We start from the raw sequence: 24,267 nt of genomic DNA, 5'->3' as shown, positions 1-24,267 counted from the left end.
CTTTGAGTTGGGGTGTGGGGGGGGGAGTTGGTTTCCCCGTTGTTAGCTAAAAGCCGTTTTCCGTGGAACAAGCCACCAGTCCCAGGCAACGGAACTGAACGCATGTGGCCTCCTTCCAATGGCTTCGCTTCCACTATTACGAGATCACTAGCGTTTCTTCTGGTGCGTCTGAGGGGCTGTTCCCACAGACCCTCTTTGATCCTGACTCACAGGGTCGCAGATGTCAATCAGGTTGGGGATGATGCAATCCCTCCCTCAACCAGCCCACTTTGCCTGAGGGCTTCCACGTAGCACAGTCTTCAATCCACAAATTCGCCTTCCGGAGACAATGGCCATGTCCCGTAGCTTTATTTCGCCAGGGGAACGAGACATTCCGCACATCTCTCTCTCATTTCCTGGGTCCCCTGACCCAACCCAACAGCGATCTTGCAATTCTCACAAAGGAGGGGGCTGCATGCGTAACAATGTACACTCTCAGAAATATGGTACTCCTAACTCTGTCCATGTAGGAGCCATGTATGTGCAATAAAGAGTGGTCAGTTTGGACCTTCCTAAGAACATGATCATCACTTGTCACATGTACATCTAAATATATAGTGAAATGCATTGTTTGTGTCAAATCAAACCCACGAGTGTTGCCACATTTCCAGTATCAACGCAGTATTGCCACAACTCATAAACCCTCACCCGTATGTCTTTAGAATGTGGGAAGAAACCAGCTCACCTGGGAGAAACCTATGTGGACAAGGAGAACATATAAACCTGCATAAGCAGCAGCAGGAATTGAACGGCAACCTGTGAACATTGTAAAACATTGGCGCTAACCACTAAGCTACTCTGCCACCGCAAGGATATAAATCATGGTTGGTAAAACAACCAGAAGCTCCATGTGTGCTGTCTAAAATGGTTTTCTGGATGGAATATCAGTGTGCATTGTTACTTGATTATAGGCTTGCTAAACTGTTGCGAAGGGAAAAACATGGGAATTTCCCACATTTGAACCAGGAGAAACCCTTCGTGTAGCTGTTAAATTGAGTGAATGGTTAATTTAACAATGCAAGTTCAAGGCAAATTTCTTCTCCGTTGAGCTTGGTATAATTTGATATTTTGCATATTATTTAACTCCAGGTAAGAAATGACACTTGCACTGTAGAGGCAGAGGGATGATCTGTATATCAAAATCCATTCAAATTTTAAGAATTATGCCATAGTGTTTGAACATACAGTTTCAAGGAAGTTGAATGGTTTGCTCTCCTGTTGAATCTCAAAATTGTGCCACGTTACTCTAATTGAAACAAAATGAACAAGTATATAAATGTCACAGTATAGCATATGGTAGCATTGAGTGTAAATTTTCAGCAAAACCAGAGACTTTAAGTGTCTGACAGTCATTGAATCCAGTGAAATGCCTTTTCCACTTTAAAAACTCTCCCGCACAGGATTCCTGTCATTGTGTGCAACATTCAGTGCAACTGAAAATTTCAAAACATTAGCTGATACGGTGGATGACAGGAAGAGGTGCAAACTGGAAGATTAGGTGCTGCCTCAAGCCTTGTATTTTTAAAGATTCTTAAATAGTTCAATGATAAGTAAACCAAGGACTATTACAGAATACTAATTTTAAAATATGTATAAATAACCCTGACCCTTCTGGCTGAGCAGGATGCATGCTTCTAAAAAAAATTGCACTACAGTTTTATTCTTCTTGAACTGATGTGAAAACTCTGTGGTTTTCATTGACTTGGTGGTTAATGTTCTGTGTGTTAATTGTTTACACAATTTATTCTTGTTGCACACATTGAGTGTTTGATGATCTTTGCTGTGTGGGGTTTTATAAGGGATTCTATTGTGTTTTTTTTCCTTGTGGCTGCCTGCAAGAAAACAAATCTCTAGGTGTATACAGTATGCATAATTTGATAATGTATTTTGAATTTAAAGCAAGGCCTTTGACAAAGTTCCACATGGAAGGTTAGTTAAGAAGGTTCAGTCGTTAGGTATTAATGCTGGAGTAATAAAATGGATTCAACAGTGGCTAGATGGGAGATGTCAGAGAGTAGTGGTGGATAATTGTTTATCGGGATGGAGGCCGGTGACTAGCGGGGTGCCTCAGGGATCTGTTTTGGGCCCAATGTTGTTTGTAATATACATAAATGATCTGGATGATGGGGTGGTAAATTGGATTAGTAAGTATGCCGATGATACTAAGGTAGGAGGTGTTGTGGATAGTGAGGTGGGTTTTCAAAGCTTGCAGGGAGATTTATGCCAGTTAGAAGAATAGGCTGAACGTTGGCAGATGGAGTTTAATGCTGAGAGGTGTGAGGTTCTACATTTTGGCAGGAATAATCCAAATAGAACATACAGGGTAAATGGTAGGGCATTGAGGAATGCGGAGGAACAGAGAGATCTAGGAATAACAGTGCATAGTTCCCTGAAAGTGGAGTCTCATGTAGATAGGGTGGTGAAGAAGGCTTTTGGAACGCTGGCCTTTATAAATAAGAGTATTGAGTACAGAAGTTAGGATGTAATGTTAAAATTGTACAAGGCATTCGTAAGGCCAAATTTGGAATATTGTGTACAGTTCTGGTCACCGAATTATAGGAAAGATATCAATAAATTAGAGAGAGTGCAGAGACGATTTACTAGGATGTTACCTGGGTTTCAGCACTTAAGTTACAGAGAAAGGTTGAACAAGTTAGGTCTCTATTCATTGGAGAGTAGAAGGTTGAGGGGGGATTCTGATCGAGGTATTTAAAATTTTGAGAGGGATAGATAGAGTTGACGTGAATAGGCTGTTTCCATTGAGAGTAGGGGAGATTCAAACTAGAGGACATGATTTGAGAGTTAGGGGGCAGAAGTTTAAGGGAAACACGAGGGGGTATTTCTTTACTCAGAGTGGTAGCTGTGTGGAATGAGCTTCCTGTAGAAGTAGTGGAGGCCAGTTCAGTTGTGTCATTTAAGGTAAAATTGGATAGGTATATGGACAGGAAAGGAGTGGAGGGTTATGGGCTGAGTGCGGGTAGGTGGGACTAGATGAGATTAAGAGTTCGGCACGGACTAGGAGGGCCGAGATGGCCTGTTTCCGTGCTGTGATCGTTATATGGTTATATAATCAGAAAAATCTTAGCCAAACTGTAAATTGGTGAAGAAGAAAGGAGAAACTGCAGATCTGGCTATGGAAGGTGCCAGGGAAAACTCAGGCAGTGGACCTTCATCTGAAGGATTACTTTTTCTACAAATGAAGTCAGGTCTGAGTATTTCCAGTGCTGTTTGTATTGCTATTAGTTAACGATGTATAGTAGGTTCCAGTTAATTGGGACACATTGGGAGCAGTACATTTTAATCCAGTTAAGCAGCTGCCCTAGTGAGCAGAAGGTTCATGGAAGTAGTTTTTTTTTAAATGTTTAAAAATTACAAACTACCATTTGACTGAGTAAGAAATTATGTATTTAAATTAAATACTGAACAAGTTAGAACAATATCAATATTAGTGGTGGTTGTTCATCATATTTGACAAAGACGGGAAACTTGTGTTGGAGAGTTTTTAAAGTGGAACAGGCATTTCACTGGATACAATGACTGTCAGACACTTAAACTCTATTGGTTTTGCTGCTTTTAGTGTTGCATCTACTTGTCAAGCAGGAGTTCAGTTACTGCCATCTGACCTTTGGGTTTGTTTATGACTTCTGTATTGCTAGACCACCAGTCAAATATTAGTACAAGGGGTGATTGATAAATTCATGGCCTAAGGTAGAAGGAGTCAATTTTAGAAAGCCTAGCACATTTATTTTTCAGCATAGTCCCTCCTACACTTACACACTTAGTCCAGCAGTCGTGGAGCATATGGACCTTGAACCTCCAGAAAGTGTCTGCAATTGGATGATTGTTAAGTTCATGGCCTAAGGCAGAAGGAAATGAGTTATACAGCTCTCGTTACATGCACATGCACGTCAACTCTTTGAGTGATTATGCAGAAAGTTTGAATAACTCATCTCCTACTACCTTAGGCCAAGACCTTATCAATCACCTCCGATGAGTTATTAACTGTTGAGTTATTAACTTCAAACTTTCTGCAAAATCACTCAGAGTTAAACTGCATGTGCTTGCAATGAGAGCAGTATAACTCATCTCCGTCTACCTTAGGCCACGAACTTATCAATCACCCCTGCCATGGACACTTTCTGGAGGTCCAAGATCCGTATACTCCACCACCGCTGGACTGTGTGTAAATGTAGGAGGGACTATGTTGAAAAATAAATGTGCTGGGTTTTCTAAAATTGACTCCTTCTACCTTGGGCCAAGAACTTATCAATCACCCCTCGTATTTTTAACCTGTTGTACTTGAAGTAAAGTGAACAATGATTTATCGATAACTCTGTATCAAAACAGATAGCCAGGAATCAAATTGGTGTATTTTGTGAATTTAGTTTATATACTGGTGTTGAAATTATGAAATTTGTTGCCATGTTTCATCTATACTGATCAGTCCAAGATGGGCATTTCATTATTTAGACAATGTTTAAATCCACTCTCAGTGAAATTAATTATTTAAGCATGGATATTAGTGTTACTTTTGTGCGAGTAGGATACTGAAATGTACCTGATAAGTTGAGTATTTGAGTATGTATTTATCCTTAGTATGTTTGTGACATGCAAATGCAATTTTCTCAGTAAATTGATTTCTGTGGTATTCCTTTTCAACCACTTACCTGCAGTTATAGCATGAACTTAAACTAAGTTAACATTAAAATAAAGAACATTTTATTCATTTATTCTTTCCCCAGATCAATCACAAGTATCCAGAACGAAGGTTACTGGTGGCCGAAGCCTGTGGAGCACTTGCACCTTATTTGCCTGTAAGAAAAATTCATGTCTTTCTATCCAAAGCCAAACAAGCAAATCCTTTACAAGGCTAAACGTATTGTTTTATTTCCTCATAGAAGGAGATTCGCAGTTCATTGGTGCTTTCAATGCTGCAGCAGATGTTGACAGAAGATAAGGCAGACCTAGTGCGAGAGGCAGTCATTAAAAGTCTGGGTATTATTATGGCATACATTGATGATCCTGATAAGTATTTGCAGGTATGGTATTACACCAAGAACCAATGGTTATAGTATTTCCTTTCTATTCAAGTGAAATATCTTTTTGGAAATTCCCACTTTTGTCCTTTGATATATTAATAAAGCTTGTATTTTCCACCGCAGGGTTTTGAACTGCAAATGTCAGCCTTAAGTGATCCCTCCGAGAGGGTGATTAGTGCTACACATCAAGTTTTCCTGCCAGCCTTTGCAGCATGGACTACAGAACTGGGTAAACTCCAGTCGCATCTCATTCCAACTCTACTAAGCAACATTGATAAAATACTCAGGGTAGGTTAGAAGAATGCAAGTGTATTTCTTTTCAATTGGTGCAAAGTCCTGTCTACCATTCATTACCCCTGTACCTGCCAACCTGGATTGTCTCTTGCTCGAGCAACACCTCAGTTTTAAAATTGTCATCCCTTTAAATTATGTTCATTGGTCTTGACCCTTTCTGATTGTTATCTGCTGCAAGTCAGTATTCCTTGGATTATGTCCTTTTTTGTCGTCCTCAAATTTAATTGTTTAATTTTGCTCTTATCTCAATATCAAACTCTAAGCTGTCTTCAAAATGTAAAGTTCTGGAATTTCCTTCAGTAAGTTTTCTTTCCTATACAATTAGCTGAAGCTCTTTGATTATTCATACTATAATTTAGCTATATTATTTTTTTTTTTATTTTGTTATTGGCATTTTTGTCTACATTTAAAGCTCAGAATAAATAAAACAAGTGTACATAATATAATAGTTCTGTCCAGTTATAGCTTAAAATGTTAACAAACTGGCTTTCAGTAGTTTTGTTGCATACCAACTCATGGACTCAAAATACATTCAATGTCAGAGAAATGTATACAATATACATCCTGAAATTCTTTTTCTTCACAAACATCCACGAAAACGAAGGAGTGCCCCGAAGAATGAATGACAGTTAAATGTTAGACCCCAAAAAGCCCCCTCAGCTCTCCACTCCCTCACCAGCAAAAAAAGCATCTGCATTCTCCACTGAGCACTCAAGCATGCAGCAAAGCAGACTTGCAGTCCCCCAAAGACTACTCATTCACCCAGTAATTCGACATACCACAGGCTGGTGCCCCCTCTCCCAACTCTTCCCCCTCCCCTCTGGGGGAAAAGAGGGGTCCCCATCTCACAGCAAGAGGGGAGATGTAAAAAAACAACTCGTCAATTTATGGTGTTAAAAATCTGTTGTGTTGCTTTTTCCGAGCGCTGTCCCCAATGGTCTTGAAGTAAAGGAGCCATTAGGAGGCAGTGATCATGATATGATAAGTTTTTATTTGCAATTTGAGAAGGATAAGGGCAGCTCGGAGGTGTCAGTGTTGCAGTTGAACAGGGGAAACTATGGAGCCATGAGGGAGGAGCTGGCCAAAGTTGACTGGACGGATATCCTAGCACGGGGGTCGGCAACCTGCGGCTCCCGAGCCATTTGTGGCTCTTTCACCTCTGTGCTGTGGCTCCCTGTGGCTTTGGGAAATAATTGGTCAGTATTTAATTAAAATGTATTTTATGTTAGTTTGTTAGCTTTTGAAATGTAATTCTAAATTTGAAGATTATGGTGATCTTGTACAATGTAAGTGTGGCGACACATTTTCTGACACATCCGAAACGGCTCTCAATTAGCCAGCATTCCGGCTAAGGGAGATTGCCTACGGGGGTTTGTGAGTACGTGTCTTTTGCAGCATCTGCGTCCATGGGGGCTGGGTTGAGGGAGGCTTAGAAGCAAGGCTGTTTAGTTCGAATAAAGTTATTCGACTGCAGTTTACTGACTGCCTGAACACACCGCTGCAACGTGTTTTTATCGCTATTAATATACGTCACCACTGCCAATACCTGACACCCGCCAGTGCGCGATTTCTTTAATTTTTCGATCCAAGGTAAGCCAACTATGGAGAATTCTAAAAAAAGAAAAGTGACTGAAGAAAACAGAACGTTTAATGATACGTGGACAGATTCATTTGCTTTCACTGTTGACGAGACTGGTTTACCGGTATGCTTAATATGCAATGAGAAACTAGCAAACAACAAAAAGTCAAATGTCGCAAGGCATTTCCAGAGTAAACACGCAGCCTTTGCTCAAAAATATCCGGATGGAGATGAGAGAAAAAAAGCCGTTTCGGAACTGATGCGGAAGGTTGATCTGAGCAAAAATCATTTCCAGAAATGGATGAAGTCAGGAAAATCAACAACATACGCCAGTTATATTGCCGCTCAGGAAATAGTCAGGCACGGGAAGCAGTTTACAGATGGTGAATATATAAAAGAATCTTTCATTAAGATTTCAGAACATCTATTCACGGACTTTAAAAACAAGAGTGAAATTGTGCAGAAAATCAGGGATATGCCCCTCTCTGCAAAGACTGTCAAAGACAGAACCATAAAAATGGCAGAAGACATCACAAGACAGCAAATTAAAGACATCAATTCAGCTGTGGCCTACTCGATTGCCTGTGACGAGTCTAAAGACAAAGGCGATATTGAACAAATAGCGTTGTTCTGCCGGTATGTAAACTCTGCCGGGCCACAGGAAGAACTGATTGAGTTGATACCTCTAAAAGACCAAACACGGGGGGAGGACATCTGTGAGGCTGTCTTGAATTGTTTAAGAGCCAAAGGAATAAAGACCACCCATCTGGTGTCAGTAGCTACTGATGGGGCTCCGAATATGACGGGAACGCACAAGGGATTTGTGGCTTTACTGCAGAAGTCGCTGGACAGAAAGCTGCTGACTTTTCACTGCATCTTGCACCAAGAGGCACTGTGCGCTCAAACATTTCCTCCGGAATGCACAGAAGTAATGGATGTTGTCATTCAGATTGTCAATAAAATAATGGCAAAAAGTTTAAATCACCGTCAATTCCGTTTGTTACTGGACGAGATGGAAAGCGCATATTCTGATCTCCTGCTGCACAACAAAGTCCGGTGGCTGTCCAAAGGGGAGGTGCTGAAACGCTTTGTCGCGTGTCTGGAAGAAGTGAAAACTTTCCTGGGCAGCAAAGGGCTCAACTTTCCTGAGCTGGAACAGCCAGAGTGGCTGGAAAAGCTACACTTCATGGTAGACATGACAGCGCACCTGAACACGCTGAACACAGCTCTTCAGGGGAAAGGACGCACAGCCCTGCACATGTTGGAGGATGTCTTGGCATTCGAGCGCAAGTTGACAGTGCTTGCCAGAGATTTACAGAAAGGCACTTTGTCTCACTTCCCCAATTTGAGAGAGTTCAAACAAGGTCACGACATGATAATTTCGGAGTATTTACATTCTGCAATCATCGCAATGCAAACATCGTTTGGGAAACGCTTCTGTGAGTTCAGAGAGGAAAAAAACACATTATCCTTCCCGGTCACTCCCTTAAGCATCGATCCTTCCCTACTGAATACGACTGCATTGGCAGGTGTGAGTCAACCTGATCTTGAGATGGAACTGGCCGACATAGCCGACAAAGACATATGGGTGTCCAAGTTTAGACGCTTGACAGCAGACCTTGAAGATGTTGCCCGTCAGAAGGCCGTTCTTGCTCAGAATCACAAATGGAGTGATATTGAAAACCTTCCAAATCCGGACCAACTTGTGTTTGAAACATGGAATGCTGTGCCCGACATTTATGTAAACATGAAAAAGTATGCGCTTGGAGTCCTGTCGATCTTTGGATCCACATATGTATGTGAGCAGGTGTTCTCCAACATGAACTTTATTAAAAACAAACATCGCGCATGCTTCACAGATGACAGCTTGCGATCCTGTGTAAAGATGAAGGTGACGTCATACAGCCCTGATGTGCAGACGCTGTGCGCTGAGGTCCAGGAGCAGAAATCCCATTAACCAAGTATGATAAATATTTTAATTGCCTATTATTTTATGTATATTCATATTTTTTCATTGTTCAGTGAAATAGTCCTTTTATTTTTCAGGCTGACAGCTGGCTGATGTTATTTTTGGTTTGCTGCTGGCGGAAAATTTAAGTTCGGCGTTTTTCATAAATACAAGAAGGACTCAAATAGACATTGAGTATTTTACTTAAAAGTAACTTTCAACCCAACGTCTTTTTTTCGGAGTTCAAAATGTTTTTGTTGCATGCAGAAATGTAATTTCGTTTTCTGTGCAGGAGTTCATCAATTTCATAAATGCAACACATTATAGTTTGTTTATACATAGCATAAAGGCAAAAAAAACGTTGTATGCAGTGTTATTTCATTTTAAATGTCAAACGGGTTTTGCGGCTCCCAGTGTTTTCTTTTCTGTGGGAAACGGGTCCAAGTGGCTCTTTCAGTGGTAAAGGTTGCTGACCCCTGTCCTAGCAGAAAAGACAGTGGAACAGCAATGGCAGGTTTTGGGAATAATGCACAAGGTGCAAAATCAGTTCATCCCCCAAAGAAGGAAGGATTCAAAGAGGGGCAAGGGGTCACAGTGGTTGACAAAGGAAGTCAGAGATTGCATAGCATTAAAAAAAAAGGAAGAATGACAGAGCTAAGGTGAGTGGGAGGACAGATGATTGGGAAGTTTTTAAGGAACAACAGAACTTAACTAAAAAGGCAATACAGGGAGGAAAAATGAGGTACGAACGCAAGCTAGCCAGGAATATAAAGGAGAATAGCAAAAGCTTTTTTAGGTATGTGAAGAGAAAGAAGATCGTTAAGAACAATGTTGGGCCCTTGAAGAATGAATTGGGTGAAATTGTTATGGGAAATAGAGAATTTAATAAGTACTTTAGATCTGTCTTCACTAAGGAAGACACAAGCAATCTCCCAGATGTATGGACGGGCCAAGGACATAGGGTAACAGAGGAAATGAAACAGAATGACATTAGGAAGGGAACGGTGATGAGTAGACTGATGGGACTGAAGGCTGACAAGTCCCTAGGTAAAGATGGTCTGCATCCTAGGGTACTAAAGGAGGTGACCCTGGAAATTGCGGATGCATTGGTAATCATTTTACAATGTTCCTTAGATTCAGGATCAGTTCCTGAGGATTGGAGAATGGCTAATGTTATCCCACTTTTTAAGAAAGGAGGGAAGGAGAAAACAGAGAACTATCGACCTGTCAGCCTGACATCGGTGGTGGGGAAGATGCTAGAGTCCATTATTAAGGATGAAATAGTGGCATATCTAGATAGCAGTGATAGGATTGGGCCAAGCCAGCATGGATTTACCAAGGGTAAATCATGCTTGACTAATCTGTTGGGAGTTTTTCGAGGATGTAACCAGCAAGTTAGATGGGGGAGATCCAGTGGATGTAGTGTACCTCAATTTTCAAAAGGTATTTGATAAAGTCCCACATAGGAGATTGGGGGGTAAAATCAAAGCTCATGGCATTGGGGGGAAGACATTGACATGGATAGAAAACTGGTTGGCAGATAGAAAGCAAAGGGTAATGGTGAATGGGTGTTTCTCAGAATGGCAGGTGGTGACTAGTGGGGTGCCACAGGGCTCGGTATTGGGACCACAGCTGTTTACAATTTATGTCAACGATTTAGATGAAGGCATTGAGAATAACATCAGCAAATTTGCTGATGATACTAAGCTGGGTGGCAGTGTGACATGTGATGAGGATGTTAGGAGAATTCAGGGTGACTTGGATAGGCTGGGTGAATGGGCAGATACTTGACAGATGACATTTAATGTGAATAAGTATGAGTTTATCCACTTTGGGAGTAAGAACAGGAAGGCAGATATCTGAACGGTGTAGAGTTAGGTAAGGGAGAAATACAAAGATATCTAGGAGTCCTTGTTCATCAGTCACTGAAGGTGAATGAGCAAGTGCAGCAGGCAGTGAAGAAGGCTAATGGAATGTTGGCCTTTATTACAAAGGGAATTGAGTACAAGAGCAAGGAAATCCTTTTGCATTTGTACAGAGCCCTGGTGAGACCACATCTGGAGTATTGTGTGCAGTTTTGGTCTCCAGGGTTAAGAAAGGACATCCTGGCTGTAGAGGAAGTGCAGCATAGATTCACGAGGTTAATTCCTGGGATGTCTGGACTGTCTTACGTAGAGAGATTAGAGAGACTGGGCTTGTACATGCGGGAATTAAGGAGATTGAGAGGGGATCTGATTGAAACATATAAGATTATTAAGGGATTGGACAAGATAGAGGCAGGAAATATGTTCCAGATGCTGGGAGAGTCAAGTACCAGGGGGTATGGTTTGAGAATAAGGGGTAAGTCATTTAGGACAGAGTTAAGGAAAAACTACTTCTCCCAGAGAGTTGTGGGGGTCTGGAATGCACTGCCTCGGAATGTAGTAGAGGCCAATTCTCTGGATGCTTTCAAGAAGGAGCTAGATAGGTATCTTATGGATAGGGGAATCAAGGGATATGGGGACAAGGCAGGAACTGGGTATTGATAGTAGATGATCAGCCATGATCTCACAATGGCAGTGCAGGCTCAAAGGGCCGAATGGTCTACTTCTGCACCTATTGTCTATTGTCTCGGGTCTCTGGGCACAGAGCCAGCAGCCAGCTCGCTACTTTTGAACTTCGGTGTCCTCCCACGACACACCAGTTTTCTGCGGCAGCACCAACCTCTCCCCTGCCCACCTTCAGACCCAGAGCCATGAAAATCCAGCACCTTGTAGGCGTCCTTGGCATATCGAAAAGCGGCCCTGATAGCGGGTTCATTCCCACAAAGAACCGATATCAGCATGAAACTCCAGGCCGGGGTTTTCAAAAGAATCCTGCAAAGGAAAGAAAAAAGAGATATTAAAGATAGAAATAGAACTGTTTCCGAAGATGCAAGCAAAGGAGTCGCTGCTAGGAGCCATCATCCTAAACTCTGCCCTCCAGATTAACAAATTGTTTGGTACTACTTCACCTCAGTGAATGAAGTTTTCAGGGGAAGCATTGTGGAAAAACTCAGGAAGAATGAGACCACAGAGGCTGATTTCTGGTTAAGTACTTTATATCTGTGGTAGAAATAATAATTATTTTGTTCAAGATAAAAGACCTCTTGACTTACAAGCCAGGTTAGTAACACACAAAATACTGGAGGATCTCCGGCCAGGTAGCACCTATAGGAAAAAAGAGTGGTTGACATTTCAGGCACAAGACCCCTCAGCGGGACAGGAGAGAAAAAGATATAAGGAGTATATTTAAAAGGTGGGGGAGGGGAGAGAGAAACACAAGTTGATAGGTGAAACCGGGAGGGGAAGGGATGAAGTACATCGCTGGGAAGCTGATTTGTGAAAGAGAGACAGGACTGGAGAAGGAGAAGTCTGATAGGTGAGGATTGAAGGCCATGGAAGAAAGAAAAGAGGTGAGGAGCAGCAGAGAGAGGTGATGGCCAAGCAAGGAGTTAAGGTGAGAGAGGGAAAAGGAGATGGGGGCTGGTGAAGGAGAGGGTGGGGAGGCCTTTACTGGAACTTCGAGAAATTAATGTTCATGCCATCAGGTTGGAGGCAGAATATAAGGTGTTGTTCCTTGCAACAGTATAGGAGACCGTGGATTAATTTATCAGAATGGAAAGTGGAATTAAAATAGGTGGCTTCTGGGAGATCTGCTTCCAGATCAGTAGTTAAGCCACGGACAGATCAGTAGTTAAGTTTTTAGATGGGCTTCAATTTTGCAACAGAGCAAATTGAGTGTTTGTGTGGCCAAGCTATATTTTTCATGTGTATTATTAACAGTAAGAATTTCTTAATGTATTTTTATGTAATGGATTAGATCACATTTGGCTTGTTCTGCCTCCTGCTTGTCATCTGCTTGAATCCTCATGCAATGACTGTAAATGTGCCATTTGACTGCTGTACTTGCATTTTCAACTTACAATAATTAGTGTACAAAGGCAATAGGTCCCTCTCAGAACTTAGACCAGGGGTCGGCAACGTTTACCACTGAAAGAGCCAATATGGACCCATTTCCCACAGAAAAGAAAACACTGGGAGCCACAAAACCCGTTTGATATTTAAAATGAAATAACACTGCATACAACGGTTTTTTTTGCCTTTATGCTATATATAAACAAACTATAATGTGTTGCATTTATGAAATTGATGAACTCCTGCAGAGAAAACGAAATTACATTTCTGCATGCAACAAAAACATTTTGAACTCCGAAAAAAAGACGTTGGGTTGAAGGTTACTCCATAGTTAGCCTACCTTGGATCGAAGAATTAAAAGAAAGCGCGCACTGGCGGGTGTCAGGCATTGGCAGTGGTGATGTATATTAATAGCGATAAAAAAACACGTTGTAGCGGTGCACTACATGCAGCGCTAAAATAAAGACACTGCAGTCAAAGGTAGCTTTATTCGAACTAAACAGCCTTGCTTTAAAGCCTTCCTCAACCCGTCCCCGTGGGCGCGGATGCTCCAAAAGACATGTACTCACAAACCCCCATAGGTTATCTCCCTTAGCCGGAACGGTGGCTAATTGTGAGCCGGTTCAGATGTGCCAGGAAATGGGGTCTCCACAAAGTTTTTAGATTGTACAAGATCACCATAATCTTCAAATTTCGAATTACATTTCAAAAACTAACAAACCACAGGGAGCCGCATCACAGAGATGAAAGAGCCGAATGCGGCTCCGGAGCCGCGGGTTGCCGACCTCTGACTTAGACAAATTTCATGACATATGTCAGTGATGATAAACCTTTATTCTGATGTGGGTCACTATTGTGTACTGAGAATGGGAGCAAGGAGAGAGGGAAGTCATGGTTGGGAAGAGGAGGAAGGGAGAGGAGAGGGAGCATGAAGCACCAGAGAGAGACATTCTGTAATGGTCAATAAACCAATTGTTTGGAAGCAAATGAAACTTGCCTGATCTCAGGGCTGGGTATGTCTGCATCCATATCACCCCCGCCCCAGCACTCCTTTTTTCTGTCTGCTGTTCCACATCACTCCCATGGTGCTCCACCTTCGCCATTCCCAACATCCTTTCCTCCTGCCTGATTTACAAACTTGCTTTCAGATCCATGTTGACAAATACAGTACTGTGAAAAGGTCCTCAACACCCTAGCTATGCATAGGTGTCTAATACCTTTGCACAGTACTGCATTCTGTTCTATCTGCTGCCACCTCACCTATTCACTTAGGCCTTGCACAGCTTCCTGCGTCCCGCTCCCAGCCCACACTGCCAACCACTTGTATCATCAGCAAATAGCATTAAATCCCCTCATTATAAATAATGAATGTCCAACATAAATAGGGTCTAATGTACCATGAAAAATGTACCATCCTTCCAATAATGGCCTTCCAAACTTACAATGTTATTTATTTCTTCTGTCCCTGCCTTTTACTAATCTTCAGTTCTATGCTTACAAGTTTACCCCCAGTTCCACTTTCCCTAATCTTGTTTAATGTGGCAACTTATTGAAGGTTTTCCATTGAAACAGTATTGACTTTATCGTGCAAAAAAAGTAACAAGTTCGTCAAAATTGACTTCTCTTTCATAAACCTGCATTACCTTGCCTCAGTTTTCTTCATAGTTATTCAGTGTTCTGTTGCCACTTCCTTAGTGGATTCCTACGTTTTCCTAACTGCTGATTTCAAGATTTTTTTTTCTCTTCAGTTTCCTGTCTATCATGTAGTTTGCTGGGGGTGGGTAAGAGCAGGTGTAAAGTGTATCTGGCCCCTCTGATCAAAGTACCCTCTTGTCCCTGGATTTATCAAACAGTGAATGATTATTAAAATACACTTGAACCCCAGTGCATTCCACGCATTGCCGCATGCAGGCCTGTAAGCCTTTTAACCCACTGGTACATACTCTCAAGTTCTCACTGGGCTGGCAGGTTATTAGTCGGTGTTATCCAGCCAATATGTTTCTGCCCTGGGTCTTGCACAAAGATGTGAACTTCTGTGGGAGTCATCAGCTTCAACCATGTTAGTTTACTTCACACATCAGGCAGTCCAACCTGTATATAATTAATCTTATCCTCAGGAACACTGCATTCGAGGATATCATTCTTGTACCAACTTCATTTCTGCTTCTGTTTCCAGGCACTAGTTTCCAAATCTAAACTTGGCAAGGTGAGGTTTCTTTGACAAGGGCAGTATCAGAAGTAACAGTTAAATGTATGCACTATTATCCAGTTGTATGAAGACAGATGGTAAAAAGTCTTCTAACTCAGCTCCCCACTGATCGGTGAATAACTAATTAACAGGTGACAATCAATCAAATAAGTGATTCCAGACAACTTCTTCTCAAGCTGCTTATCAAATTGCTGCTTCTTTAGCAGTGCCTTTATTTTTAAACAACTTATTTTTACCAGTGAAGAATCTTGTTCTGTACCTTCCAAAGCCAGACAGGTGAAAATGGCTGGTGTTTTTTGTATATTCTACAATAGTTTCATCATTAATCATATATCAACTTCGGCAGAAATAGACATCGATGTCTTTGCGTTATTGCCTATAAGGGTTATAAGGCAATCAGTGTTGGTCAGGTGCGTGAAGTGGGCATACATGAATGTTTGAATAGTTACTTTGGGATTAGCTGATGGTCAAAATTGTTCAAAAACTTTGTGTTTGTGAGTACTTTATTGTAAACTTTAATTTTGATATTCAGTTAAGGTTAAGATTTGATTTTTGTTAGGTTGTTGTCTTGAAAATGTATCTCGTTTTTCAATTTGCAATCAATGTATAATTTTTGAAATCCTAACACTTGTGTTTCTGCATTTTCCCCATTTAGGATGGAGAACATGGGCTTGATGAACACAAGCTACACCTGCACCTTTCAGCAATGCAGTCACTGATTCCACCATTATTTGCCGTGGTGCTGAAAAATGCTCCTTTTGCAAGCAAAGCAAAACTTCACGGCGAAGTACCACAGATAGAGGGTAGTGTATTGTACATTGATCTGATCTTTTGTAAACAAAATAATAAGTAAAGGCAATTTTCACATTATTAAATCATAGCATTCTAGATGTTGGAAGTTATTGCTTTCCTTTTGCACCCATTTATGACCTTTGATAGGTCATGCGTACAGTTTGGGATTAATTGGTCACGTGGGTGTAATTGGGTGGCAAGAACTTGATGGGCTGGAAGGGTTTGTTGCTGTGCTGCATCTCTAATTAAAAATAATAAATAAAAGCTTGGAACTACTGCTGAACACATCCATGCAAACCCCTTTCTTATTGGATTATATTTGTTTCATTGGTGAGAGCAGGAGTTAATGGAATTATGAGCAGTAATAGATATTCTGCAACTTTACTTGCTAGGAAGAACTGGGCATAGATTGAGAAGTATTTGGCATGATATTTCCCAGTGAGGTTATTTGATAGGTATGGTCTCTGACTAGGTGAATTATCAACTTTGGTTAGCTCGGAAGCTAACCAAATGTCACTCACATACCCGAGATCAGAGATGAGACTTTTAGAGGGGACTTTTCTCGTTAGAGTTAAATTACATAGCTAAATTCAGTCAACTCCAGAACACCAAATTCCTTTGTTATATTTTGTAGGAGACAACGAAAGTGAAAAATGCTTCCATTATTGAAAATATAACCATGGACATAATATATATGTAATCTATGACCTCAATTTTCATTTTTGCAAATGTCTTTAGTGACCAGGTTCCCTCGACCAGCCTCCCCCCTTCAGGATTTGGCAACAATTATTGGAAGTAGAGAACAATTATCGGTGCTATTGCAATTATATGATAACCAACTGGAACACGAGGGCACCACTGGCTGGGAGAACCTATTATGGGTCGTTAATCAGTTGTAAGTTGATTTCATTCTACTACTTGCTGACTTTAAAGCTCATCACCCCAGACCATACTTCTGAATTACAAACATGTTGAACGTTTTCACATGCATCTTTTAAGCTTTTTAAAAATGTGTAAGACCTTAAGATATAGGAGCAGAATTAGACCATTCATCCCATCAAGTCTGCCCTGCCATTCCATCATGGCCTATTTATTATTCCTCTCAACATAATGCACTGCCTTTTTCCTGTAGCCTTTGATGTCCCTACTAATCAAGAACCTATCAGCCTGTTTTGAATAAACCCCATGTTAAATATTTAACATGGCAATGAAGGCATCCTTGAATTTGAAGCCATTTGGTTTAATTTTCAGGTTTTAAGAGGCTTATTATTTACACAAATTCTTTTATTGTATTCAGAGTATTCATCTAGGATTTGTTTGGCTAAGCCTACGTACTAAAGAAATCGAGTTGCTGGAAGCATTTTCTTGGGCCAATCATTATTAGTAATTATTACTTTGGTCATTTATCAATTATTATGGATCTGGTTGCAGTGTGAATCCTAAATTGTAAGAGCTTCTCCTTTCTTTGCAGATTACCACATCTAATAGAAACTGTTGGTAACATTAATGTTACCTCAACATCCTGCGTTCATGATTTCTCCCGGTATTTCTGGAGGCTATGTAGGACATTTGGTAAAATTTTTACAAATACAAAGGTGAGTTAATAATTTTGCTGGTGATCTTGTTTATATACAGAAGAGAACTTGGACAAATATAACATTTATTTGTGTGCCGCATGTCACCTGGTTTCATTATACAAATGTTCGTATATTCTGACTATTCAATTTTTTCTGTTGTACACAGAAGCAAAAGAGGGGTCTCTACCAAGCTGTCCTGATTTTACAATATTTGGATTTTTGTAAACTTAGATGAAGTTTAAATCAAATTAGATTTAATACAATATCTAATTTTCTTTACAGATAAGTGTAAAATAGGACATCTTATTGCAGTTGTTCAAAATGAGTTTCCAGTTAGGTCAAAATCAATAATTTGATCACACCTTGCTGAGATGAGGTGATAATAATTAGAAAAACTCAAATAGAATTTTCAATGTATCCATATCCTGTGACTTCGTTTTGTGCAATGTCACCATAGAGTGAAATTTTTATTTTATTGATGCATTAATCTTTAAATCTGCCTAAACATTGTTGTTGTGTTTTTCTTTTGTTTGGAGTTTATTAATTGAGAATCTAAAAAAAGTTTTGTAAAATGTTACACAAGGTAATGAAATAGTAGGTTAGAATCCACATTACAAGTGTCTTTTCCTGCCAAGCAAACATTTCTTGGTTTTAATTATTCTTGTTTACCCAGTTTTAATATACTTTTACTTCAGAGGCAAAATCCAGAGGCTGTTTCCCAAGAGAAGTGGAAGAGGGCACCTGAAACCCATGCCTCTTCTCATCAATATTCTCACCAATTTTTCTCACCAATATTAAATGTTTAAGCATTATGAAGATCTGAGGGCGGTGAAATTTGCAGAACTTGTTTTATTTCACATACTCTCTGCATGTGAAGTTAAGGTCATTACTTAAGGTGAAACGCAAAGTGGCAGGTAGTCGGCACTGTTTTATAACATTGTGGTTTTTTTTGTCATTGAATTCTATTACTATATGTTGGAATGCTCATTGGTGGGTTATTGTGGCTTCGGTCATTGTGAAATTTTCAGAACTGATTGATGTGATCCTTATTGAATTAAGTACTGTAACAATATGAAATATCCGAAAGTCCTTGTTACAAATATTAACAGTATAACATAATCATTCAAGCATACTGGATTATGGATCACTTTAATATTGTTCCATTGGATTTTTGTTGCTCCTCTTGTTTTCAGGTAATGGCTCCTCTAAACAATTTGAGAGTTTACTTTTTTTTTGGGTGCTTGTTTGCCATTAAACAATTAATATATGCACAGTTTTGCTACCTATGAGAGCCCTGTACTTATCCCCTGATTTGCATTGGCTTCATGTCAATGAATTACAGGGCTCAACAAAAAGTAAGAAAAATATTGTTTGCTATTGAATTCACCTAAAATAGAACAATTTTTACAATTATGTTGCCATTGCTAATTCTGTTGAGTTGCACTAAATTTCACTTCAGGAACTCCTGTGTTACTTCTGTGTGGAAATTGGTGTAAAGCAGCTTGCAATCCCATTGGTTCTGATCCTGAAACTGCTGCTGTGGTCATTGGATAATAAGTGGCTATTAAATAATAATAAAAGAATATTGAGTTGGAACTCATGTTGTGCGCCCTCAAAACCTACCAGTTCAAAGAAATTGTCCCCTATTGTCATCTTCTAAGCAGAACTGTTCTTTATAACATTGTCCTTTTTTCTTCTGGACACTTCCTGGGTTGTGTAGGGGTTCCAAGCACGTTCTATAACCCACATTTTATTACTGCATTTAGCAGTAATCTTTCCTCTAGCCATGTTTTCTTCAGTCTCTCTCAGCCTATAAACTGTCACCCATCTGGGAGTCACTTAACTGTAACATTGGGAATGTTCAAGGATTCTACCTCGTTGAATCTAAGTTGGCTTCTCGAATACACCCAAGTCTAATTATTTTGCAGTAACCTATTTTTTCCATGTTGCTATCAACATGTCATGTGGTACACTAGTCATAACTTAACAGTTAATTTTCCAACATGTCTTTGGGATATAGGAGGGAATTGGATCACCTTCAGAAAACCCTTACTGGCACATGGAGAATGTGCAAACTTTGCACAGACAACTTCTTTGAGACTAGTTAGAAGATTATTCTTCTAATGGTTTGCGCTTGCTACTTTTTAAAACATATTTAGATCCAAATTGGCAATCCCAATCAAATTAGTCCTCTATGCACGTCAGGATTATATGTTACTCCACACGTTTATTCTCAAGTAGCAGTTCTTCTGGAGCAAACTCCAGTACGTCGGCACAGATGATGAGACCAACTGGGAAAATTGGTTAACAAATTTCAGTAGCATCTTGGAGCTTCTTTCTTGGCTCTATCTATTTTACTTTTAAAACAGTTCTTGAAAATGGTGTTTTGGATATTCAAGTTTCAAGAGATAATATTCCAGTATTTAGTTTCTATTATGTTGCTTTTGATGCAAAGGCTATCATTTGGAAAGTAATTCAGTGTGATTCTATAATTTCGTGTCTTTCCTGCAATCTAATGTAATAACTTGTACACCCTTAGGTAAAACCACAGTTTCAAGAAATACTGAGACTATCAGAAGAAGCAGTTGGTAAGCCACACCTTAAGTTTTATATTTCTTTATAGTTATTGAAAATTTAATTTGTACTTTTGGGTAAAAGAATATAATAACTTCAGCTACCATAAAATGAGTTAGCTCTGTACAATTTGTTTTTTTTACTCAGTAAAAGACAACCCTTAAAATAATGTAAATTTTTTTTGTAGGAGATTATCAGTACAGCTTACACAATATGTTTTGCTTCCCAAGTGGGACCATGCTTGGTTACCAAAAGACTTGTTTCATTGCTGGTACTTGTACTGTTGCTGACACATGGTTTTGGCATCCAAACTCTTCAGCCGTTATTGGGGAGCAGCTGTCAGGTTTAATGCTCATTATGAAACAAATTAAGTATCATTGTTGGGACCAAAAATTAGATTTGGCTTTCCTGTAGAAAATAGCAGTGTAAGTCTTAGTGAGTTTTGCTTCAGATTTGGTATAGCAAGGAAATTATTCTTATTCTAATGATGGTATAATATAATATTTCTGGAAATGATTACGTTTCTAAAATTGGCCTCTATGCTAAATTAATCACGAGATGTTTTCTGCAAAAATAAATCAAGTTCAGCAGTGAGGTAACTTTGTCCATTTAATTTTTGTTTTGAAAAGATGTTTCTGCTACAGCTGGCAATGGAGTGCTAACAAAGGCCACTGTTCCCATATATGCAACTGGAGTACTTACTTGTTACAATCAGGTAATACCATTGTAAATATCAACTTCCATCTTCAACAATCAATTTCTTGCTCTGATAGTGTTTTTGAAAGTTCTATGCTCTGTAATTTTCTGCTAGGAAGAAGACAGGAAACTCTTAGTTGGATTTTTGGAAGATGTAATGACCACACTGTCTTTATCGCATGCACCACTTGATAGTCTGAAGGCCTCATTTGTGGAATTGGGGTAAGTTATTTGACAATTTATGAATGTTCTATATCATTTAATGCTGTCCTTAATCCTACATTGCTACAGTTGTGTATATCTACTGATAAGTAACCAACCTAGTTAGTCATGTTTCCTACACTTTTTTTTAATATTGCTCCCAGCTCCCCAATTTTATTGCCAAAGTCTTCTTTCACCTTCTTTCTTTGAGGGTGTTATTTTGAATCTTATTCTGAATGGATCTTCGCAAGGCCAGGATATGGGCATTTCATAGTGTTTCTAGTTAATTAAAAATTTACTTGCATCCCTCAGCTGGGGTCTTCTACATGCAGTTTACACAAAGTGTAAGGCTGATGGTGATGCAAGAACAAGAGGGTATCTAGAAACTTAGTGAATAAGATTAAGGTTTATTATCACTTACATGTTACTAAATGGGTTCTTTTGTGGCCACGGTACCGTGCAAGACGTAAAAATGGCAAGAGGAACAGTTGTTTCCTTAATGATTTTTGTGACTTCTACTGAGACTTAAAAGAAGTAAAAATGGACAAAAAAATTTTGCACAGAGAAAGGAAAATCATTTATAAAATCTCCCAACGACGACTGGGTATTGTGAATGAGTTTGAACACTTGAAATTATCCTTATTCTGTGATTCTGTGTTATTGGAGGTAATTGGAAATGCAATAACAATTGACAAGTTGCTGTGAGGTATCTACATTGTAATTGCCAAAATTAAGCATCTGTGGCAAGTGTAATGAACAGTTGTTACTGTGCAAATGTGGCCATACCTAAGGATACAAGGGAGGCTAGGAGTGATTTGTAACCATCATAATAAATAAGTTGATTAACCAGCTGTTAAGGTAAGCAAGCTATGGCATATCCTTCAATCTTCCTATGCTAGGTAATTTATGCATTAATGAGAGTGCCTTTATAGCACATTATTTCTCCCAGCAAGCTCTGCACTATTATTCCTTATAGTAGAATCCTTTTCCCATCTGTAATCTGTACTGATCCAACATCCAAAGAGACAACTTGCACTCTAAACATTTGACCCTTGAGGCCGAAGAGGCCATAACTTTTACTCATTGAAAATATCCACGGTTTCCTTGTTTTTTTCAAGCCTGTTTGTGAAAATGCTTGCAGTTTTTAAAAGTCCCATTATCCCTTTTGTTTTTCAAGGCTGGTGATAAGTATTTTGATGTGATCATTTCAATCCTTAGTGATGCCTACTTTTATTCCCTTATTTTTATTCATGCTTATAAGCTCCTTCCCTGTATAATCATAAACCTTGAACTGAACCATTTTTAATTGATTTCTTTTTTAAGTGATGGCTATCCCAAGCAAGCACATTTAATGGCTTCCAGCTTTCATTCAGTTCACTGAGCACTTCATCTTTAATCTTTGTTTCCTCTTGGCTCAATTCCTCAAAACATTTTATTCTCCAGTTTTCTGTGTTTCTTTTAATCTGTTTTCTGAATCTGAATTTGTTAAATTTGTCGCCATATTCCAGTCGTCTTTTAATCTTTAAATATTACAAGGATGCATCTTTAAAGATTTTGTCTCATTCCAGTGATCCTCTTTTGATTCTCAATATTTTCCTTCCAAATCAGTTTCTCATCTTTCTGCTCTTAATACTGAATTTCTTTAGGTGTGTTCTCAATTTCTTTTCCTCCTTTCTTTATGATGTGTTTGAAACATCTGTGCCATTTTTTCCAACTTCGAAGAAGTTCTTTCAATGTTACAAGTTCTTTTTGTAAAATATGTTTAGTTCTGAAGAATGCATCATTTAATTATTTGATTCTTGCTTTCGATGTACAGTACATTTAGGTGCTTTGGATTTGTATTTGAGGTTGGAGGAAATGCTGTCCTGCAGGTCAGCAGAAGTCAAGAGCTAAAGTTATTATTCTGTTATGGTTGGTTAAAGCTTTCAAGTGCTTAATTATTCATGACATCAGAAAACCTTCAATTGTAGGATTTTTGTTTTGCCATTTTTTTGTCATTTACTTTCCTACTTCGAATATTATCAATCAATTTCAGTGATGACTGTAATATGGATGCCAAGGGGTTTAGTGTTGGTACACAGCTGAAGCGAAACTCTTTCTGGTTAAGCAGCCTCTCCGTTTTGAAATTAATATCTGCATCATTGCATGTTGAAGGACAGACCTTAAAGAATTTGAAAGGCTTCGGCCTAAAAGGGTTAACCATTTTCAGAAAGGGCAGCTCTTTGTTGATGCTCCAAATTTGATTTATTAAGTCCCTATTTTCTATTTTAATAGTGCAAACCCAGCATACCATGAGCTGCTTTTAACAGTGCTATGGTATGGAGTTGTACATACTTCAGCACTTGTAAGGTGCACTGCTGCTAGAATGTTTGAGGTAAGATTTTTGGTTATATTTTGCTGTTATTCATGTTTTTGGAACCTAGCCACCTTTAAAGCATTGTTCAAATTCTGTGTAATAAATATTACTGGAACAGCTTTTACCCTTATGACTAAGTAAATTACTGAAGCACAATGTATATCAATACAGAGTTGTGATGTATGTAGTTATCCCATTTGAGGTCAGCTATGCTTTAGCCATTAAAGCAATGTAATTAGATTCTTGCATGCTTCAAAATGTAAGTTTATCTAGGGTGAGATATTTTGTTGCCTCTGTGCCCACCCAAAGCTGCCAGACCTGATTAGTCAAGGGAAGGAAAACTGCTCCTTTTTTTTTCCTCTAGGGGATGAATATTGGGCAAATGTTGAAATGCATTATGTGCTGATGGTGCTATTAATTATAAGCTAATGTATATTTGATGGAATAGAATATTCTGTGATTTGCAAAGTCATCTTCATTTTGATGAGTTTCAGAACTGCAGGATTCCTAGCATGCTTGGAATCATTCATTTTTGACCCTGCCAGACTTAAAATAGTTTGTTTAATGCAGATACTTGTTTCCTGCAGTTAAAGTTCTGAAGAGATGCTTATAAACACAAGCATGGAAGAGGTTTAAATTGGTATCTGCTTTCAGAAATATAAATTCCCCATTTGGTGTACACAAAAGGAACTAAATATAAACTCTGAATTACCTCTGCTTGTAATTTAAATTGGAAATTAAAGTGGAAATTGGATAACTTCGGCTGTCATATTTATAAGAAAATTAAAAGTAATTACACTAATGATGGACATGTCAGTTGAAATTGTTGTATTGTGTTCTATCAACATTTTAAGATCTGACCAGCTTTGGTATGTGGCATTGTTTTAGAGCTGTTACTAGTGTTTCAAGTTCTGTAAATGTTGAGCTGTTTGTAGAAGTTGTGGCTTGGCATCTAATTTTGTTTGCTCTTTTGTCCCTTCTCTCTTCAATGTACCGTGCTGCTTCCATGATACTCTGCTCACTCTTTC

At 39.2% G+C, this 24,267-nt stretch overlaps 1 protein-coding gene across 4 annotated transcripts in view; it reads left to right on the top strand.

Annotated features, from left to right (window-relative positions):
- The window catches only part of relch (RAB11 binding and LisH domain, coiled-coil and HEAT repeat containing), a 114,802-nt gene that overhangs the window by 68,432 nt on the left and 22,103 nt on the right, over positions 1–24,267 (top strand). For all 4 annotated transcript variants that reach the window (XR_009506996.1, XR_009506997.1, XM_059945226.1 and 1 more), the window contains exons 13-22: positions 4,782–4,853; positions 4,938–5,078; positions 5,202–5,366; positions 15,699–15,846; positions 16,574–16,730; positions 17,307–17,430; positions 19,952–20,000; positions 20,616–20,701; positions 20,798–20,904; positions 23,158–23,257. Coding sequence is in view for 2 of the 4 variants with exons in the window: in XM_059945226.1 (XP_059801209.1) it covers positions 4,782–4,853; positions 4,938–5,078; positions 5,202–5,366; positions 15,699–15,846; positions 16,574–16,730; positions 17,307–17,430; positions 19,952–20,000; positions 20,616–20,701; positions 20,798–20,904; positions 23,158–23,257 (1,149 nt within the window). In the remaining 2 variants the exon portion in view is untranslated. The remainder of the gene's footprint in view (positions 1–4,781; positions 4,854–4,937; positions 5,079–5,201; positions 5,367–15,698; positions 15,847–16,573; positions 16,731–17,306; positions 17,431–19,951; positions 20,001–20,615; positions 20,702–20,797; positions 20,905–23,157; positions 23,258–24,267) is intronic.

Source organism: Hypanus sabinus, chromosome 20 (genome assembly GCF_030144855.1).
Source record: "Hypanus sabinus isolate sHypSab1 chromosome 20, sHypSab1.hap1, whole genome shotgun sequence".
In the NCBI taxonomy this organism is placed as follows: domain Eukaryota; kingdom Metazoa; phylum Chordata; class Chondrichthyes; order Myliobatiformes; family Dasyatidae; genus Hypanus; species Hypanus sabinus.
Note: the sequence above shows the minus strand (reverse complement) of the source record. Positions and strands in the feature narration are given on the sequence as shown.